The 20,828-nt window shown below is 37.9% G+C and overlaps 1 protein-coding gene across 1 annotated transcript; it reads left to right on the forward strand.

The window, feature by feature from the left end:
• Positions 1–2,636: 2,636 nt before the first annotated feature.
• LOC122802264 (olfactory receptor-like protein OLF3) lies at positions 2,637–3,593 on the forward strand. The gene has a single exon (XM_044071916.1). It carries the CDS (start codon positions 2,637–2,639, stop codon positions 3,591–3,593), a length of 957 nt encoding a protein of 318 aa, XP_043927851.1.
• The last annotated feature ends 17,235 nt before the right edge of the window (positions 3,594–20,828 follow it).

Genomic DNA, 20,828 nt, shown 5'->3' on the forward strand with positions numbered 1-20,828 from the left:
AACTATCAGTCAGTATGGGTGACAATAAGTAATGGGCTGAGGAGCAAGCTTCAAAGATAGAAGGATGTACTGGAGATTAAGAATGTAACTCTGTGATTCCTGGGGAGAATTAACTAGAGAAAGGATATTATTTGCTTACAATAAAATGTAACTCTATCAAGGGTTAGGCAGGGGAAACCCAGGGGACTTTCAACTAGAATATAAGGGTATGGTTTAGTGATGTGTTGAAACTGACACTAAGCTGAACAGGGTAAATAGGTGGGTTTATAGTCAAAACTATTTTATTAATGGGTCAGAGTGTACTTAATTTTAAGGAAGTTAAACAAGGATAATTGCGAGGGTGACTAGGAGATACTGGACTTACGCAGAGTAAATTGGAAGAATAATAAAAGGGTTAGCTCTGCCACCTAGTGGCCACTATTTAGAATTACAGTATGGAAAAGCCAGAAAAAAAAATGGTCAGGGAATGGGGAGGACAGCGGAGGGAAGGGGGAACTACAGACGACTGTAAGCTGCTGATGAACACATGGCTGAAGTCCTTAATGGGACAATATTACAGACAGTTACAGTAAATCATGATGAGATTCTATGCAGAATGACATTTAATGAAAATTACAAAAAATAAATAAATAAATATAATAATAATAATAATAATAATTATTATTATGCTGTCTTAACTGTATTTCCATTGTAACCTAAACAGAGCTGGTTGTAAAGCAAACACACATTCTAAAGTACTAAACCTGCGTTATAACATCAAGAAGACCAGATAGTGTGACAGATATCTAACCTAAATTATACCTAACTTCTGGAGTAGGCTGCTCTTACATAGCAAGCAGAATACTTCTCTGGCAGCCATTAATAACAGTCTGGATGACTGGATGGGTGATTGCAATTTTCACCAGGAATATGTTAAGAAAGTTGGGAGTTGGCATAATGGTTAAAGTACAAGGTTTGATACTCTGCAGAAATTGATTGGGCTTAAAAAATTGGCCAGTATAGGCAGTTAGCCTAGTACTTGCCTATGAACCTAAATGGTAGGGGGGTGTCAGTGCTAGTTTCTTACCAGGACTCAGTGATGCAGCTGAGTTTCTTCATTGTCTCAAACCTATTAGATTGAGGCTCTATACAGCAAGTCCTGCAACTTTTAAAATGTATGTGTGCCTTGGGGAAATGCATACTCAGTCCAAAACTGCTTTATCTGTGAAAATTCCCCCTTTTCTGTGATACAATAATCTCAAAGTCGGTATGCATAAGTAGTGGGCTATGAAGTGAAGGGTCTTATGTGTGGCAACCAGTTTTAATGTTCACTTTATTAAGTATGAATCACACTAAACTTTTGGAAGCTACATGATACACAATATGCAGTATCTGATGCTGAATGCTAATTTAAATAATGAAATGAAAATTATGATGGGATTCAAAACACTACTGTTGGAAATGTTTAATAACCCTAAAAGTGTGGGGAAATTGGCTAGGAATTTCAGAATGAATGATGAGGGACATCATTCTACAAACTTGAAAGCTTAATAGCTGAATACATTTTGTAAAAATTCAGAGACTCTTCATAAGAAAAACAAATTCATAATTCAAGTTTGGATGCAATTTTATTTTCTGTTCCATTGTTTGTTTGTTTTTTTTTTTTTGCTTGCAAGACAAACTCTAGGTACAGCTGATTGTAATAAATTCTTTAGAAAACATGAATGTAGTAGTTATGACTTGACACATTACAAACTGACATTATGTAGTTATGACTCATGACACATTACAAACTGACATTATGTAGTTATGACTCATGACATATTACAAACTGACATTATGTAGTTATGACTCATGACACATTATAAACTGACATTATTAAGTACAGACTATCACACATTACATTTTAAACAGAGACACACACACACACACACACACACACACAGGTATACATACATGCATAATACACACAAGAGCATAAGTAGATTCTAAAATGTACACATGCCTACATGAATCTGTTTGAGTGTGTGTGTGTGTGTGTGTGTGTGTGTGTGTGTGTGTGTGTGTGTGCATATGTGCGCACCCATATCTAAGTAGAAATACAGTATCAGAACTTGTTCAAAGCTGACATTGTATGTAAATATTCCCTAATGTTTGTGTTAATTTATGTACATAGATCTCATGCTGATAATAAACAATATCCCTGTGGATAACTGCATCAATAAATATTTGACTGAAAGTGCTTCATTACCAACTTCTTCTTATGCCTGTCAGCTAAGTGGATGCACTAGATTTTACTGTAAAGCATATAATTAATATTATTTGATTACAATACACAAGTTAAATTATACTTTTGCTTTGCAGTGCTATGTACATTGTTTTATGTTTGCTTCGTTTAACAAACCACTGTTTATCTAATCATAATTAATGCATGTCACGCACAGTATTAAATGTAAAATCTACTTTCTTTAGAAGAGTAACAATTTTCTAATCAACATGAGGAACAAGAATGTTCATGTACAGTTTCATGGGGAAAGCTTAAAAGTACAAATTGAAAGGTTTTACTAAAGAGGCTGAATTGTGTTGCAAGAAATAATTGCTAAAGAATTTCTATACTATACTAGAGAATTTCAAAGAGACAATCACACCAGGCTGCTATGTCAGATCATAATACAACAAATTTTCACATTCATGAATTTGTCATAACTGGTTTTCAGGATTTCTGGGATGGAGAATCGAAGTTAATTCTTTGTACTGTTTTTCTTCTGACATATATTATTACACTTGTTGGAAACATGTCATTTATCATTATAGTCAAATTGAACACAAGACTGCATACACCAATGAATTATTTTATTTGTAATTTAGCATTGCTGGACATGTGTATTCCTTCTGTTACTGTACCAAAAATTGCATCCTATTTATTATTTGAGGACAGGTCAATTAAGTTTGGCTTGTGTTTAACACAGATGTTTTTTTATATTGGACTTGCTACAGCAGAGTCTTTTTCATTAACTGTTATGTCATATGACAGATACCAAGCTATATGCAACCCTCTTTTGTATCCTTCAGTTATGAATAACAAGAAATCCATCCAACTGTCTATTATTTGCTGGATTGGGGGCATGATGATGGCACTGATTCCACTTTTTCTTGTCCTTAGGGTTCCATTTTGTGGTTCCAATAAAATATATCACAGCTTTTGTGACTACTTTGTTTTGATACAGCTGGCTTGTGGTGATATGACATTAAATACTGTTGTAAGTTTCTCTGCTTTATCCTTTTTGATTCTCCCTTTATTTTTTATTGTGTTTTCTTACATTAAAATTATTCAATCACTGCAAAAATGTACTTTGGTAAAAAGGGGGAATAAGGCTTTCTCAACCTGTACAAGCCATTTACTGGTGATTGCCATGTTCTACTTGCTGTCTGACTTTACATTCTTATGTAGTAAGATGCCTGGGTGTTCTGCTAATACTTGGCTTATGTCTGCTACACTGCAAAACATACTGCCACCAATGATTAATCCATTCATTTACTCCCTGAGAGCAAAAGAGATCAGGGACTGTTTCATGAAACTCCTAAGAAGTGCATTTATGTCTGAGGGTCATTAGATAATAGACAGCACTACAATGTTATGCAAAAGTTGACTTGGGTTGTATTTTCTTTATCTGGAAGAGATTCATTTTAAATCCTGGAACTGCAAGAAGAAAAGAGAATAAGGCAGTCAAGCAATTTCTGCTGTGCAGGTTAGGATTATTTTACTTGCATCTTTGGTTTTAAGTAGAAGAGAGTGCTATGTCAATAAACATATTAAGGGCTACATTCAGCATTTCCTCTGTGTGCGTAATGAAAGTCTCTCTTTAACTTATTATTTGTTGTGACTTTTCTGATTACAGATGCTATTACTGAGTAAAAACTGCAAGAATTCCTGTACTTCAAGAAAAATACTTAAGGTGGACAGAGGCGACACATTTTAACAAAAATTCAGAGAATGAAACAGAACTTGTGCATTGTGCACTGCTTACATGCACTCACTCTTCACAAACCTACGTGTACTCCCCTGGAAGTGTAACCTAACACCCCCCCCCCCGATGTCATCATTCACTGTTACCATCCAGTGAAAACACTGTGGAAGTGCCTACATGAAGTGAGCATCCTTACACTATTACTATTTTTTGTGAATTAACAATTCTAATGAGTTTTGACCTCATTTGCATCCTCACCATGCTGACAGCCCTGAAGCTACATTGTTGGTAACCATGTATGCAGGGAAACTGAAGGGGAGCCCAACATTGTAAACATAAGGCAGGGTATTACTTTGCTATATATCTGCACAAAGGAATACAGTTTTGAATAAAATTTTACTGTATTCCATCAGCTACATACTGCATATGCTTATATGACAATATGAATAGTCTGTTTCATGGGGTTTACACTTTTAGCTGTCTACATTACTTGCCAGTATAGTCTCCATTTGGGGATGGGGAGGACTAAGCTGCATTTATGTCATGGCACTTAAAAAGGATTGTTGCTATTGTTACTCTACTTTTGTAGCACCACCCTGTCTAATAATGTCATAATGTGTCTGCTGTTACCTGTTAAGGTCAGTTCTGTACAAATGTAAGAACCTTTACTTACTCTTGTTTCCATGTAGACTCCTTTCCATGGCTGTATTTAGAAAGTTTTCGAATATACGGGCAACATGAACATGGAGTCTACACAGTTGCTTTCCAGCTTGTTGAATCACTTCTCCATGTTGGTTTGCTTTATTAGCATACAATTCAGCTCCTTATGCTGTAATTAGCATTCCAAGGAAGTTACTGTGTTTGCATGAGAATGCACACTGCTACACAGAGTTTAATGACTTTAAAAATGTTTGTGGCCATGTACACATCACGCAGTGTTGGGCACACTGTGAAAAATGACCATTTAGGCTTTATTGAATCCCCCACGGTCTTTCATAAATTAAGTATGTAGTCCCTTGTACAAACCAAAAGGCTTGTGAAAAGAATAGCTTCACAACAATCCGCCTCCATAGTTATGAGCTAAAATGTGCATTATAATAACAGTTCTGTTAAAGTAAAACTTATCTCAACTACGGTAAAGAGGATAGGTAGGGAGACTGATGATAACCCAACCATTCCTTAATTCTGGAGTCTGAGATAACAGTCTTGAGTTCTCAGAGCTAGAAGGGATGGAAACAAGTATCTAGGTACCTACCTTGTTGCCTATAATGCAAGTATTTCTGAAGAGTAAACATCATATCATTTGTTGATCCAAAGTCTCTTCTTATTCATTTTATATATATATATATATATATATATATATATATATTATATATATATATATATATATATATATATATATATATATATATATATACCATCTCATCAAATCTACTTGTAAAAAAATCTCTTTCTCACACAATTCAAAATGAAATTCAAATATAACACCGTAGTATAAGTAGACAGGCTACCTTCCAGTTTTTAATAATGACCTTTGGCTGCTAGTGGTGGAACAGCACTCAATAACTTAACTCATGTATGGCCCATGCCAGTTTGTCCTATAAGCAGAGCAAGCATCCATTGAATTCTACATAGACTCAGATTTTTGAAGAATCCCTAACACCTGTTAAATAATTTTCCTGACTGACCAAATATAAATGTCATACTATCAGCTTTAAATCCAACTTCTGAAAATAATTTCCAACAGTCTCCTACAAGTTACATAAAGGTATAGTTATAAATATTGGCAAAAAAATCCTTGTAAAAAAATGACGAGATAGCGCTACAAGATGCACTTGATGTTATAACCCATGGTTGTTCTGCAGTCTAAGTTCAAAAATGTTTTGCCATTTATATCTCACTAACACCATTGGGTCATACATGTAATATTTCTAGGTTGTATGGGCAATTCACCACACATATATAATGGTAACTCATCTATCCTTGTTGCTGTCCAAAATTCAAGCAGCTCGTGGACTGTGGATGTTACTTAATGATTCTGTAGCTCCAGAACCAACAATAAAAACAAAAGGTTTAACAGGGAATCAAATAAAAGTGAGGATGAAGTGATGAAGATGGATTCTAAACTTTTTTGTAGAAGAAGAAAAATAAAACTGTGAAGATGCAGCACATTTTAACTTTATACCACCAAGGAGTATAAGTGAAATACATTATCATACAGTGCCCTATAAGTGACACAAAAACAATGTTCCTTTTTCACAGTGAACATGCAAACTCCATTAAGCTCACACAGTGCTAACAATGGAGTGAGGTTCTCAGGATTTGTGATTCAAAAGAAAATGACTTTCCAACCAAAACATTTCTTGTCATCTTAAGAGGATTCATTTGGACCACATGTGTTAAACATTGCATACCTCTTCACATGAATTATAACATAATGTATTAAAAAGGTAATGATGCACTGAGTTTGCAAGGGCAGCATATATTGAAGGATAGTCAGGAATTGTTAAAAATACTTAGCAGCTCTTTTTTTGTGTAATTGTGATTAAATGATGTGTGGTGTGTGTGTGTGTGTGTGTGTGTGTGTGTGTGTGTGTGTGTGTCATGAATGTGATGATCAGTAACTGCCAGATGGACTGCTTTAAATGAAACTAAAGTGATTTGTTTTCATCAACTCTTAGCTCGAGCATCAGTTCAAATTCACAATCAAATTCTTGACCTTTTACCAGAAGCTGAATGTACGAATCAGTACGATCCACTTGTTGGATGATGGTGAGAACGTGCTGGTGATTGGTGAGGAATTTCCTAAAAGGAGGTTGTGCCTGCCTGTGTGTGTGATCACAAAACTGACACGAAGAGAATGTGTTTTCCCTTTCCAAGGACAGCATGTTGTTTACATGCTTGCTGTGTGGTGGTCTGTTGGAGAGATGCCTTTTTGACTTTTTTAAGAATGGTCTGTGTGTTTCACACGGATTTGAGGACTGCATTACTTAAATGCTTTTGATGTATACTATTGTGTATTTTTATTAATGGATTTCAGTGGGGCTTCTCTCTTTGATTGGGGATGGGGTAATTTATATATATTCATCAAAAGAACAGAGAACACAGAAGAGCAATGTCACAACAGAAATTCAGTATGACATATTAGATTTTGAATAATAACAAAGGAAAAAAAACATTTTCAGACAACTAAATAAACAACTTAAGATATGTGCCATTCGTGTTTTCTAATAGTATCCAACAAGATCAGTGAGAAAGAAATGAATAAGAGTGATTTTAAATATATTGTTAGCAGCTTGACAGGTTGCAAAGTAAACAGCTGATGATGAAAACGACTAGTAATACAGATAAAATGGCCTGGGTTTAAGGTTTCCTGTTAAATTAAATGTTTGTTTACTTAATCTCAGGTCTTAAAAATAACTAATTATTTAGCATGTGCAACAGCTCAACCAAAGCAACTGTTACCATTGTATAGGGAAAAAAATAGGCATGTATTTCAAACTTGCGGCTTCATTGTTTTTAAAAGACAGTAGGTAGACACAGTGATGAATTATAATGGGGTCATTTGGAGGTTACCATGGATGCACCACTCCAGAGAGGATTGTGGCTGGCTAGCCAGTATAATACCTGTCTATAGGTTCTTCCCTAGCTAAATGTTCAGCCTGTTAAATGTGCTGCAGTTACTTCAGACAAGTTTGGTTTCATTTATATATGCCCTTGAATGTTTCAACAAGGTTTACAAGGTTATTGTACATCTGCACCTGTATGTTTGGATTGGGCTGGATAGTAGCATCAGACTGAACAAAGGACCTGAATTTAGCCATAATGGCATTCTGCTGCCAGAGCTGGAGCTACCTGTTTTTCAGACAGAAGTTTATTTTTCAAAATCATGCAGACAGACTTTCTCTGGTTTTATTTTTCCAAATTCATAGTTTTTTTTTATGGCATTCCTCAATGGGACTGGATTCCATTACTAAGTAAGGATACAATAAGAGTTCATAAAATCAGTATTGCTTCAGTCTTTGATGTTAGACAAGCAGTGATTTGTGTGGTACTTGATTGATGTTACATCCGAAGTAAAAGCATTTTTAAGTGTTGCAATGTTTAGTGAAAGGTGCATCTTAAGGACTGATATATTGCCTTTTCTAACACATAGTTAACTGGTACAGACTGCACAGTTCCTAGGGTCTTAAAAACTGTCTCCTGTTCTCCTCAAGGGTAGGTGGGAGTTGCTAGGTTGAGCTTTTTATTAGGTTGAGAGTAGAGCCCTCATAGAAATATGGTAAAAAGCAGCAATTATGGATTCCAGATTTGTTCACGTACACTGCATCCAGGATTGCTGAAAGTGTCATTATATAGATGACCTTCTCTAATATGCTAGTAGTAATTGTAGTAGGAGCTGTAGATGTTATTTTTGACTGCTGACCTAATGGTAAGAAGAAAGGCAAGAACTTTTTGGAAGTAGATATCTTGAAAGAGCAAGTGACGTATATTTCTAGACCCCATGTTTAGCAATAAGCAGTACCTGAAGCTGGCGGAAAATACTAATAATACAACTTTTTTCTAAGTGTTTTATTTAGTAGCACATATTTTATTTCATTTGGTAAGTGCAGCACTGCTTTTGAATGTTGGTATCCCATAATTCCATTGGAGTGTGTGGGGTTACATAATTATGTATACAAATTTTATGTTACTTATCATACAGATTTTTGGCCAGTTGTACCTACTTTTCATGGGTCTTTTTCCAGATTTTTGATGTTTCTAGGTTGAGAGGTATTGATCAATAACCAAGAAACACAGAACATTAAGAGACAGCTGTATTTTTGCAAGCAATAATCATAGCATGTTATGTGATCACTGAGGGCACTACATCAAAATATATTAAATATATTAACTATAGTAAATGTACAAATAGATTATACCTTGATATCACAGTACATTCAGTTGCTCTTGGCTGTATGAGGAATGACTTCAGTTCCTTGCCGCAAAGCTGTTTGTGTGGCAAAGAGGGATAAGGCACCCATCCTTTTCTTTTAAGGGACATTGGAGTGAGAGTTGAAATCCAGACCTATGTAGACATATCTTATTTGTACTTACATTTTCTACTGTGTATGTCATAAAGTGATTTTCTTCATTTCAACTATTTCTCCCTTTCTTTATATTTTTTTTCTTTGGGGGCTCAGTTTTTGCTCAAAGTGCTGCTTAGCACAAACAGGTCGGCTGTGCTCATCTGGTTTGAGCATTGCGGGGCAGTGCACAAACAGGATGAATGGACCACCCAGGTAGCAGACAGGATCCAGCCAGCCAGAAATAGAAACTGGATGCATTTGATTAATACTAAACATGTTGCCTAGCAGTACGCACTCTCTGGCACTCTGTTTGTGGTATGATAAGCAATGAAGCACATTGTATTCCCCATATATTATCATTCAGGTACTCCATAAATTCCTGAAGATATGAATATGGGCAAGAATCTGGCTGGTCACTTTAATCACTACAAACATCACTATGAGTCCACTTTTTTACAGGTATATCAAACATTTATTTTTGGTGATGTTTTATTGGTTTTTTTTCCATGTACTGTGTGTGTCAATTGTAAGCATACGTTGAAAAAGGAAGTTCACCAGTAGGAATATACTAATACTTTTTTGATTTTAGATTTTTTTAACTGTAACAACACAGATTGGGCCGTTTATTTGAGTTGTTGTACCTGCCACTCATATGTTGGGGAATACAGATTTATGTATATATCTTAAAAATATATATATATAGAAACAGCTAATCCTGATGAATGTAAACTACTCTTTTTCTGACTCAGTCTACTTACTGCTGGCTTATTTTTTGTTTCTTGATGATAAGCAATGTCCAACATTTTCAGATGTTCCAAAACAAAAAAATGTGCACTCCCAGTAAGCAAGATACCTGCAATTGGATGAAGAACATCATTCTACATTGGTCGTGATCTGTGGTAGGCATGGCAGGTGTTCATGGAGAGGGATTGAGATTCCATGCTCAAAGATGGGGTGTCCAGGAGTCCAAAGTGTTTGTTGAACTCCTAGTAAACTCACATGGGCCCAGGCTATTGCAGAGGGACTATTGTGGCACAGATTACAAGTCAAAGGCATGGAATAGTCTTGCCCAGGCTTTGACCAGTGCTACCCATATCCCCCACACTGGTCAGCAATGTAGACATCCCTAAAGCAACCTCCAGAGATGGAAGAGGGATATTCTCAAATGTTGGATTGAGGAAGGCATGATTGGGGGCACCCCAGAACTGTGTATCAATTACAGAGACTACTTGTAAGAGTTAAAAGCTGAATATAGTCAAGGCTGGTATTCATGATGGTATTCTGTCCTGTTCTGTTTTTTTCCGCAGCCGTCACAGACTGAGAACTGAATGTGCGAACCCATGCCACTAGACTGGCACAGATAAGAGAAGCATGTGGTATGTTTGAAACAGAACAGTACTGTTATTGTAGCATTAAAAGTTTAAGATATTTTTGGAGGTATCTTCTACAGTTGTACCAAAGTGAGCATGCATATCTCAACTGTAACAGCAAGTATGCATGCAGTAGTCTGTAGGCCAAACACACAATACATTATTAGACAGTAGTCAGAGGTTGTTGGTTCACATACCACACTTCCCAGTTATACAATACTGTTAATTTGTCATCAGTATTGTATGGTACATTCAAATTTCTATAGCAGTGGCATAAATGGCCTGCTGTAAACTGTAATCTGTATAACTGGAACTCATATATGTGCAATATATGCACACATCAAGGATTGATTGCTGCAATCTGTAGTCTAGTGTGCATCTTTTATGAGCCAGGTAGTCTTAAAAGTAAAAAAGTTATTTGTTAGGAGTTGGTAGTCGTAAATGTAAAGGTAGCAGAATAGAGTCAAATAATTGTATCAATGCATTGTATATCACTTGTGAAGTTGCTAATGTTCTACCTTTTTACCTCTCACCCAACCCTTATCTTCTCTTTTTTTCCCATAGCAGAACAAGGTAGGCCTGCCCCACAGGATCCTCCTGCTCTCACTACACAGGTTATGGCACCAAGGTCCAACATGTCTGGGACATAACCTGGTAGCACCCTCTCTGTTACCCCTGTGCTTCCAGGCCCCTCAGGTAGTTCTGCCCCACAAGATAGGCCAGTGATTCCCTCCAGGAACAGTGGCAGAGATGGTGATTTTTATCACCCGCTATGAACTGCCAGGGTTGGTGCATAGGATTGTGCGCCACACACTTGGTTCATGCCTATGCCATATGGAGACACTGCTCTCCATCATTATACTTAATAATGACAATAGGAAACTCAGACATCAGATACTGCAACCATCAGTGCAGTGATATGACAGTGATGACAGTAAAGTGGGTGATGACTTGATTCTTACTGCTACCCAGCTTGACGTCCATGGGTTTGTGATGTTCCCACCCTCACCCCAACCACGGTGTTCACCAACTTCTTGTGTCCTTCACCATCCCTGTGTCTGTCCCAAAAAAAACATTAGTCCTATACATTTCTCCATTTCACACACGTCTTCTTGACACCTTGACACACTTGATTTGGTCCAATTAGTAATGCAACATGATTGTGTTGTGGTCACCCCTCTCTCTGGAGGTGACAGTGCAACTTCAGCTAAAACTCTTCACATCTTAACATTTTTTGTTGTTGAAGAAATGGATAGCTATGGCTGTTTCCTACCACCCTCCGGCACATTCCTGCCCTTCGTTCACTTTGTTCTTCCCCCTGCTTCCTCCCCATATTATCACTTTCCTATCTTCCCATTTCATTTCTTTAAAGACTTATTGCGTGATGGTGTGCCTTGAGCACCAAAGTGCAGCAATGGCAAAAAGCAGTTACAAATGTTAGGTAAAGCTGTATTCGAAACCAGAACCATCTAGCCCAAAAATGTATGTATTACTGCAGTGAGTGCATGAACATGTGCTGCCACACAGTCAGTTAATTAGCAGGTATATGTTAGAGACTCCACACCAACTATCACACTTTAGAAATGCGGACTGAGTTTGCACACTGCTTACACAGGTCAGGTCAAGTGTGTAGAAGGTCACCTATGTTCCTGTGGATAATGTCTGTGCTGATGCCTTCTTTAGCCTTGCACATAACACTTGTTATTCGTATGGGTTATTAATTGTATTTCTGCATGTTACCAGATTAATGTGCATTGCAAATCACACAACATTTCATATTACTTTGTGTAGTTAGATAGGGCCCTTAGTTGTTAATGTTTGGACATTTATTTTTATGTCATACAAAGGAAAAGGACAGTAAACACCAGTAATACAACACAGATATGTAGATTTTGATAGTGGGGCAACTGGCGGGATGGCACATAGTTAAGCAGTGCGCTAACTCGTGCCGCATTGTTAAAGTCTACCAGATTGTATTGAGTCTCTAAAATATACTGTTAATTAACTGACTCTGTAGCAGCATATGTTAATGCGTTGTTGTTGGAGGCAGATGTTACTGGGTTTGGTTATGGGTGCAGGAAGTACTTTTTCAAGTGTTTATAATACTTTTAAATATATTCACATATATTGCTGCTGTTCCATGTTGTTTTGTGTTGGTGTGCCATGCACAGCATCGCTCAATTATGCTTTAAAGAAAAGAAATGGAGAAGATAGGAAAGTGGTGAAATGGCAAGCAAACAGACAGAAAAACAAAGTGAAAGGAGGGCAGGAATGTGCACCATGGTGGTCGGAAAGATCCATAGCTATCCATTTCTTGCACAGTAGAAAACGATCATCTGTGCAGAACATTAGCTGAATTTGCACTGTCACCTGCACAGAGAAGGGTGACAAAAACACAATCATGTCGTATAGCCAATTAGACAGAATCAAGTGTGTCAAGAAGACACTTTTGCAAAATGGAGAGCTATTTTTTGTGATAACATGTGCCCAATTTTTATTTATTTATTTATTTTTTTTTGAGAGAGAGAGAGAGAGAGAGAGAGAGAGAGGAATGTTCAGGAAGAGATGTAGGTATGTCTGGATCAGGTAGGTCGGGTAGGTGAAGAAGCAATTGCAGACAGACAGGACATACAAGACACAGGTATGGTGAAGGACAGAGGAGGTGGGTGAACACAATGGTTGGTGTGAGGGTGGGGACATTAAAGACCCATGGACGTCAAGCTGGGTGACAGTGAAAATCGAGTCCTCACCCACTGGACTGTCATCACTGTGACCTCACTGTGCCAATGGCTGTAGTGCATGGCATCTGCGTCTTCTCCTGGTGTGTTGTACAAGGATGGAGAGCAGGTGCTCCATCTGGTGTTGGTGTGCACTAACAGTGCAGCACACAATCCTACGCACAACCCCTGGCAGTTCATCGTGGGTGATAAATTCACCACCTCCACCACTGTTCCCAGAGGAAATCACTGGCATATCATGCAGGGCAGAACTACCTGATGGCCCAGGTAGTGCAAGGGCAGCAGAGGGGGTGTTGCCAGGTTGCATTCCAGATGTGCTGAGCAAAGGTGCAATGGGGGCCGGAGGATCCTTTGGCACAGGCCTACCCAGTAGTGCTGTGGGGAAAACAAAAATAAAGTAAAAAAAAATATTAGTTAAAAAAAAAAGAGAGAGAAGATAAGGGTTGGGGTGAGAGAAAAAAACATTAGTAGCTTCATATGTGGCATCAAAGCATTGATACATTTATTTGACACTATTCTGTTACCTTTTTACCTTTAAGACTACAGATTCTTAACAAATGTATTTATTACTGTTAAAACTACTCTATTCATAACAGATGCACACTATAGTACAGATTGCAACAAGCAGTCTTTGATGTGTGCATATATTGCACATATACTTGTCCACATTACACTGATTAGAGTTTACAGCAGGCCATTTGTGCCACTATTTTTATTTTATTTATTTTATTTATTTTACATTTGTTAACCGGGCTAGTCCAACTGGAACTATTTCCATTTTCAGCAGAGGCCCGGGGAAAAAAGACATAGTAACTAATTACATACCATGCATAAAAGAAAACATAAAAACAAAAAATATATTGTATCAACTTATTGTATTCAGAATTAACATTTGTACAATAATGTACACATTGTTCTTGTAAGCAAAACACAAGCATAGATTATTTAGTATAGAAAACATCATAAGAAAGAGAGGAGGATATATAAAGACATTATGGAAGTAGAATAGATATTTATCTGAACCCTCAGTAAACTGAGTAATATAAACAGGAAGAAGAAGGAATAAAGGAGGGTAAATGATAGAGTAGTGAGGAAGTAAAAATAGAGGGTAGAGAAGTTACAGATAAAGGGGGGGAGGAAGGATCGATCGAATACCAGGTTCAGTCTGGCAGTAGGGGAGGACAGCCACAGTTTTTTAAAGTAAAGTCTAAGTTTTTGTTTAAAAAGGACTGGAGATAAAACAGAAGTCAGTTCAGTGGGCAGTAAGTTCCAGTGTTTACCAATGGAGTTAGAGAAGAGGGAGTCTCCTGCAAGGTTTGGATTTTTTGGCAGTAACTAGGTTTTTTGGAGAGGAGCCGGTGAGTTCAGGTTAGAATAAGGGGTGAAGAGACTAGAAAATGAAGGAGTGTTGTTTGGCTGATAAAAAGATCTTTGGATGATGGGAAGTTGGGAGAGAAGCAACATGTTTTGTAATTCAAGCCAGTGAAGTTGTTGTAGGTTCAGACAGTGGTGAGTTCTAAATTGATTACCAGTAACAAATCTCGCTATACTATTGTATGTGGTGGTCAATTTAGAAAGATTAGATTTCTTCAGGTTAGTATAGATTGGTGAGGCATAGAGAAGAGTGGAAATGAGATGAGAGTGTGCCAAGGTAGCTTTGGCTGTTGGGGATAAGAAAGTTTTAATTCTATAGAGGGAGCCCAGTTTCCTATGTACAGTTTTAATAGTGTTGTTTATGTGATAGTCAAAGGTAAGATTGTTGTCAATAGTCACACCTAGCAGTTTGGTAGTAGAGTCAGGTGATATGAGAGTGTTGTTAATAGAAGAGATAGAGAAGTCCAAAGGGATCTGGTAGTGGGTTTGAAAAGGAGGAGTTTTGTTTTTTTGGCATTAAGAAGTAGGCAGCGTTTTAAGAACCATGTTTCAACAGTATGGAATACCTTTTGAGTAATAGTTTGAAGTTCTGGGATTGTTTTAGCAGAGCAAATGAGTGTGGAGTCATCTGCATATTGTATGCACGTAGCTTGGGGAATAGCTACTTGTAAGTCATTTATGAATAGGGAAAAAAGAAGGGGTCCAAGAATTGAGCCTTGTGGTACACCGAGTGAGATTGGGAGAAGAGAGGAGAGTGTACTTTCCCAGAGGACAGCTTGTTTCCTGTTAGAAAGATAGGAGGTGAACCATTGGCTCGCATTTGGTCCAATAGCTAGTATAGAGGTCTGAAGTTACATTGCAATAATGATGAAAACTTAACAGTACTGTATATTTTTGAAGTGTGGCGTTTGAACCCACAGCCTCTGACTACTCCCTAATACTCTACTGTTATTTTGTCCTACAGACTAATGCATGCATAGTTTCCTTTTACAGTTCAGAGATGCATGCTCACTGTTATTTGAGAATATGGAATTGTTGCTTTGTGCTACAGACTAAGGCATGCACACTTTTTGTTTACAGTTGAGAAATGCATGCTCAGTCTGATACAACTGTATTAACTACAAAATAATCTGTCTTTAACTTGTGATGCTACAATAAAAGTACTGGGCTGATACATACATATCACATGCTTCTCACATCCTTGCCAATCTGATGGCATGAGTCCTCACATTCAGAGCTCTATCCGTGGCAACTGTGGAAAAAAACAGAACAGAACAGCATACTATTATGAATACCAGCCTTGACTATATTCAGATTTTAACTCTTACAAGTAGTCACTGTAATTGATACTTACATATCGGTGAAGTGTCAACGGTCCTAAATTCCCTGATCTAACGGTAAAGGGTATCCGTCTTTCTCCTCCTGAAGTAGTCAAAATGGTGTCAGCATTGTTCCCCAGTGTGAGGGATACTTATAGCTCTGATCAAAGCCCTGGCAACACTATTCCATGCTTCAGATTTGTATTCTGAGACTGAATAGGCCCTCTGCAGCAACCAGGGCCCATGATGCTAAACTAGGAGTTCAGCAAACACTTTGGACTCCTGGAAACCCCACTTCTGAGCTCAGAAGTGCACTCCCTCACCATAAACACCAGACATGACTACCAAAGATCAAGTCCAATGTTGAATGAAGTTTTCCCACCAATTACACTTTATATCCTGATGTTTTTCATCCAACTCTGGTTATCGCGCACTTACTGGTTGTTTGCACCATGTTTGAAAAACTTCTGTGATGCTTACCATCATGCAAACACAGTGCGAAGGTTCTTTGCTTCCAGTGTTTGCACTACACTGTGCATCATGCAAACAGTGGCCAAAAAAATTTAAATGAAAAAACTAAAAAAAATGGAAAAGCAAATGCCATGCTGTCATGCTGTCCTTGGGCAGAATCAGTGCTATCTATGTCATAACTCTCAACCTTCCATCTCCAAAATGAGGAACAGTATCCCTCATATGTGGAACAAATGGGCAAAATGTGGAAAATATACTAATAGCTTGCTAACATCTTAAAGTAGGATGGTTATATGATGGTTAAAATGTGCTGGTTTTACTTACATAAAAGATCGTTTAATGAATTAATGTGATTCATTTCTATTTACCCTGCATATCAATGAAACATTTTATAACACTGGATATGTAACAGACCCTTGTAATGTGTAACGTTGGGCAACATGAACGTTTTAAGACCCATGAGGTATGTGAGAGGTATGATATGTGTAGTCCTGGTGGTCATACTGGCATTTTGTACAAATTTGTGGATTGGAGCTGCTTTAACTTACATGGTATTGCTATCTGCATTCACTTGCATGCTTTTGCGTCCAGCAACCTTAGATGGAAATGCTATCCACATTCACATAAGAGGTTTCACAGCCAGCAAGACTGCTGAGAGCCATGAAACCTTGCTTACAAATGCTGTGCCTCATTAATATGCATGGCATGATGCCACATGATGAACAACATCATGTCTGTGGTAACACTCTGGGTAGGCTGTTTGCAAAGCCTACATGGAGTTTATTGAATCCTGGGGTGTTGCTTTCCTTGTTTGTTATGCTCATTCTACTCCCAAACACTGACCGAATCATAATTAGTTGTGTTATTGAATAATAAATTGTAAGGGACACTGCAACTATTCTTTTTATAATGTTGTCTGTAAATTCTGATATAAAATAGTGACATTTCTTGTTATACAGGTGCTTACATTATAAAGATAATTGATTACTGGACATCCTCTCACCAGTTTTCAGACCCTTCTGTACTTATTTATTGTATGTGAACCCTTCAAACTTGTATAGTCTACCCATTTTTGTATCTCTTAGACCCCTTCTTTTCCTAGCCTAGCTTGGGCAGTCAACCACTACTACAACAAACGGTTTTTTTTTTTACTTGAGGAAGTTCAGGACTCGCTGTAGTCACTGATTTTTGTTTTTGTTGCATGCTAAGCCTGGAAAAAGGTGTAGTCGTTCTGGGCTCACTCTGCACCCTTACCCTACCCCCATTCCCACCCACCCCACTTTCATTAGATTTATTCTCTCCACCGCCCCTCCCACTAATTAGTCAGCCAGTTAACTCCCTCTACCTTTCACCAACAATTAAGACACACCCCAAGCCATCTAAACTGTCACACCACCCTCCTCCCAGATGGCCTCCGCCATCAACACACCTTGTCAGAAAATCTTCATTATCTCCATCATAACCCATACTGCACTTCTACTCCTACTAACATATACTACCTCATTATATAACACCATACATTTTATGTCTCATACATCTGGCACCCAAACTCTTCCCTTACCTTTTAACAAAGTTAGTTACTCAAATATCTCACCTTCTTTACTTGTATCCTGTACCATTACTATAGCCAAAATAAAACTATTTCCCACCAAACCCAGACTAAAATTGTCTCCTGTACACCTCCACAAATACTTCTCACATAACCCTCAAACACACATTACAATCCTCCTTCTCCACTGATTATCACAATGTGGAACTATCCACCCAAATCCTGGTCCAAATCATCCTCCAAAACCCATCATAGATCCAAAAAAACAACAGCTACACCTAATAACAATAAACACATGTAGCATTTGTAATAAAATTCCTGAATTTCATGCATGGCTATCTACTCACAGCCCCAACATAGTTGCAGGAACAGAGACATGGCTAAAACTGCATATTGTTGACACAGAGATACTACCATCAGATATAATATTATTCGCTCCAATAGACTCCATAAAAAGGCAACAGCATAGCATTCATCTATCATAACTTCCTACAAATTACAACCTATGCCAAACCAGTCCCCACATTTCGAAACTTAGAACTTTTACTGGAAACCCTTTGTATTAATAGAAGCAAAAAATGTGTATTGCAGTAGTTTACTTTCCCCCAGTCCATAATATCCCCATATTAGAGGAGTTTCTATCTGGATACATCAGAATGTTTCATTTGAAACCATAATCCTAGGAGACACCAACATCAATTGGCTAAACCTAATCTCCCCCTCTCCAGCCAATAGTATAAACCTGCATAGCTTCACACAACTTATCACTATACATGGTCTATCTACAGAACCTGAGTCAACCTTAGACTGGATACTAGTATCCCACCCTGAAGATTACCCCAAATCAGGTACCCTATCTAACACTCTAAGTGACCACCTCCCAGCATATGCCTATAGGGCTCACCCTCATACAATTAAAGCACACTCCTACAGAACATCCAGGAATCTTACCCACTTCAACCCAGGTAAATTCATAAGCATTTTAAAAGCCCCGAACTGGAGCCCACTAAAAACATCCCCCTTAGACCAAGCTGTCAACTACTTTAATAAACTCTTTCTAGATGCTCTCAACAGCCTAGCTCCAGTACTTTCCAAGTGAACACAAATTAATCATGCCCCTTGATTAACAAAACAGACCAATATCCTTCTTAGAGAGAAAGCATTGAAAAGGTGGCTAAAAGATAAAACTAAACAGAATGAACTTAATTATAAGAAACTCCGTAACAAAACAAAAAAGTTAGTGATACAGGATAAAAGAACTACTTTTCCTCTAATCTATCCACCTCATATAACAATCCAAAAAAGTTCAGGAGGTCTGTCTCTGCCCTACTAAACCATGGCACCACACAAAACCCCTCTCTAGCACCTGACAAGACCCCACAACAAATGTCTCATGACTTTAATACCCATTTTGTCTCCACCATTCAAAAGCTAGTCAGAGACCCTTCTCCAGACTCTAACTTAAATGCCCTATACACTAATTCCTTACTTGATAATAATCAGCCCCTCTCTGTAGACAAAACCATAAGTACTCCCTTAGCTCATTCGTTAACTATTCAGCCCGTACCCACCTCTCTGATTTTCAAGCACCTAAACAAGCCCAAACCGTGCTCACTTTCAGCAAATAATCTTCCCCCAGAATATCTACAACAAGCAGTGAGTGTAATGGCATATCCTATTAGCATTCTTATAAATTGCTCTATCTAAGAATCTTATGTCCCCCAACTGTGGAAAAAATCCATTACTACACCATTGCTCAAAGGTAGGAACTCTCAAGATCCATCTAACTATTGCCCTATCTCTATTCTGTCTCCGTTATCAAAAATCTTAGAAAAACTTGTTCACACACAAATACTTAAATACCTCTCTGATAATGCTCTTCTTGCCCTCACCCAGCATGGGTTCCTCCCAGCACATAGCACCATCACAGCCCTACTGTCATTTACTGATACTGTTAACAAGACCATAGATGCCGGTCATCCTACTTCAGTAAACTTATTGGATCTATCTAAGGCCTTTGACACAGTATCACATACTAAGCTATTAATCCAATTATAACTGGTTTACCTCCTACCTAAACAATAGGGAACAATCAGTAAGATGGCATAATGCCATGTCTGATTATCAAGCAAACAGCATAGGAGTCCCACAAGGATCCATTTTAGGGCCAGTCCTCATTAATATCTTCATCAGTGATCTCCATAAAGCCCTCCAAATACAAAATCTCATCCAATACACCGATGATTCCATGCTGATATCCACCTCCAACAATTTCTCAAACTTTCTTACAGTTTTACAGAGGCTTTTACTTCAATTGAAACTTGGCTAAATAATGCACAACTCCTGTTAAACACCAAAAAAAAACTAAAGTTTTACTTTTCTCAACAAAATTACCAGCTATAAACTTTAAAATCTTCTCTAAGGATGGAACTGAAATAAAAACAGTGAAAACAGCTAAATTGCTTGGCATAAGGATGGGAGAAAGGAAATTCATCCTGGGGATCACGTCAGTCGCCTTGCTAGACAGGGGTCCAGGGAAGTAAATAGTGTGGGAAGAAATAGCCAGAGAATTGTTATGGCTAGGCTTGTATAGGCCCTAGGGATGATAGCCTAGTACCAACCTATGAACCTATGAACCTATGAACCTATAGCAATAGATGACAGACTCACTTTTGAGCCACATATTCTCAATGCAATAAAGAAAACACACTTTAAACTAGGTAAACTCTAGCGCCACAAACTTTACCTGGACAACGACACCAAAACAAAACTAGCGAGCACCTTACTCACCCCCTCCCTTCTATATAGTAGTGCCATCTTTACTAACCTTAACTCATCCATTAGTAATAAACTATAATCATGCTATTATAAAATAGCCAAATTTGCCAAAAGAAAGCGTCACTGTTCACATCATTGCCAAGCTATTGCAGAATTGAACTGGCTAGAGTTTCCCCACCATATCCAGTATACCCAACTAACTTTAGCCACAAA

Source organism: Protopterus annectens, chromosome 5.part0 (genome assembly GCF_019279795.1).
Source record: "Protopterus annectens isolate FY-2018-M chromosome 5.part0, PAN1.0, whole genome shotgun sequence".
Classification (NCBI taxonomy): Eukaryota; Metazoa; Chordata; order Ceratodontiformes; family Protopteridae; genus Protopterus; species Protopterus annectens.

What these genes read in the sequence shown, in the direction of transcription:
- LOC122802264 (XM_044071916.1), top strand. Translation starts at nt 2,637, where the DNA reads ATGTCAGATCATAATACAACAAATTTTCACATTCATGAATTTGTCATA.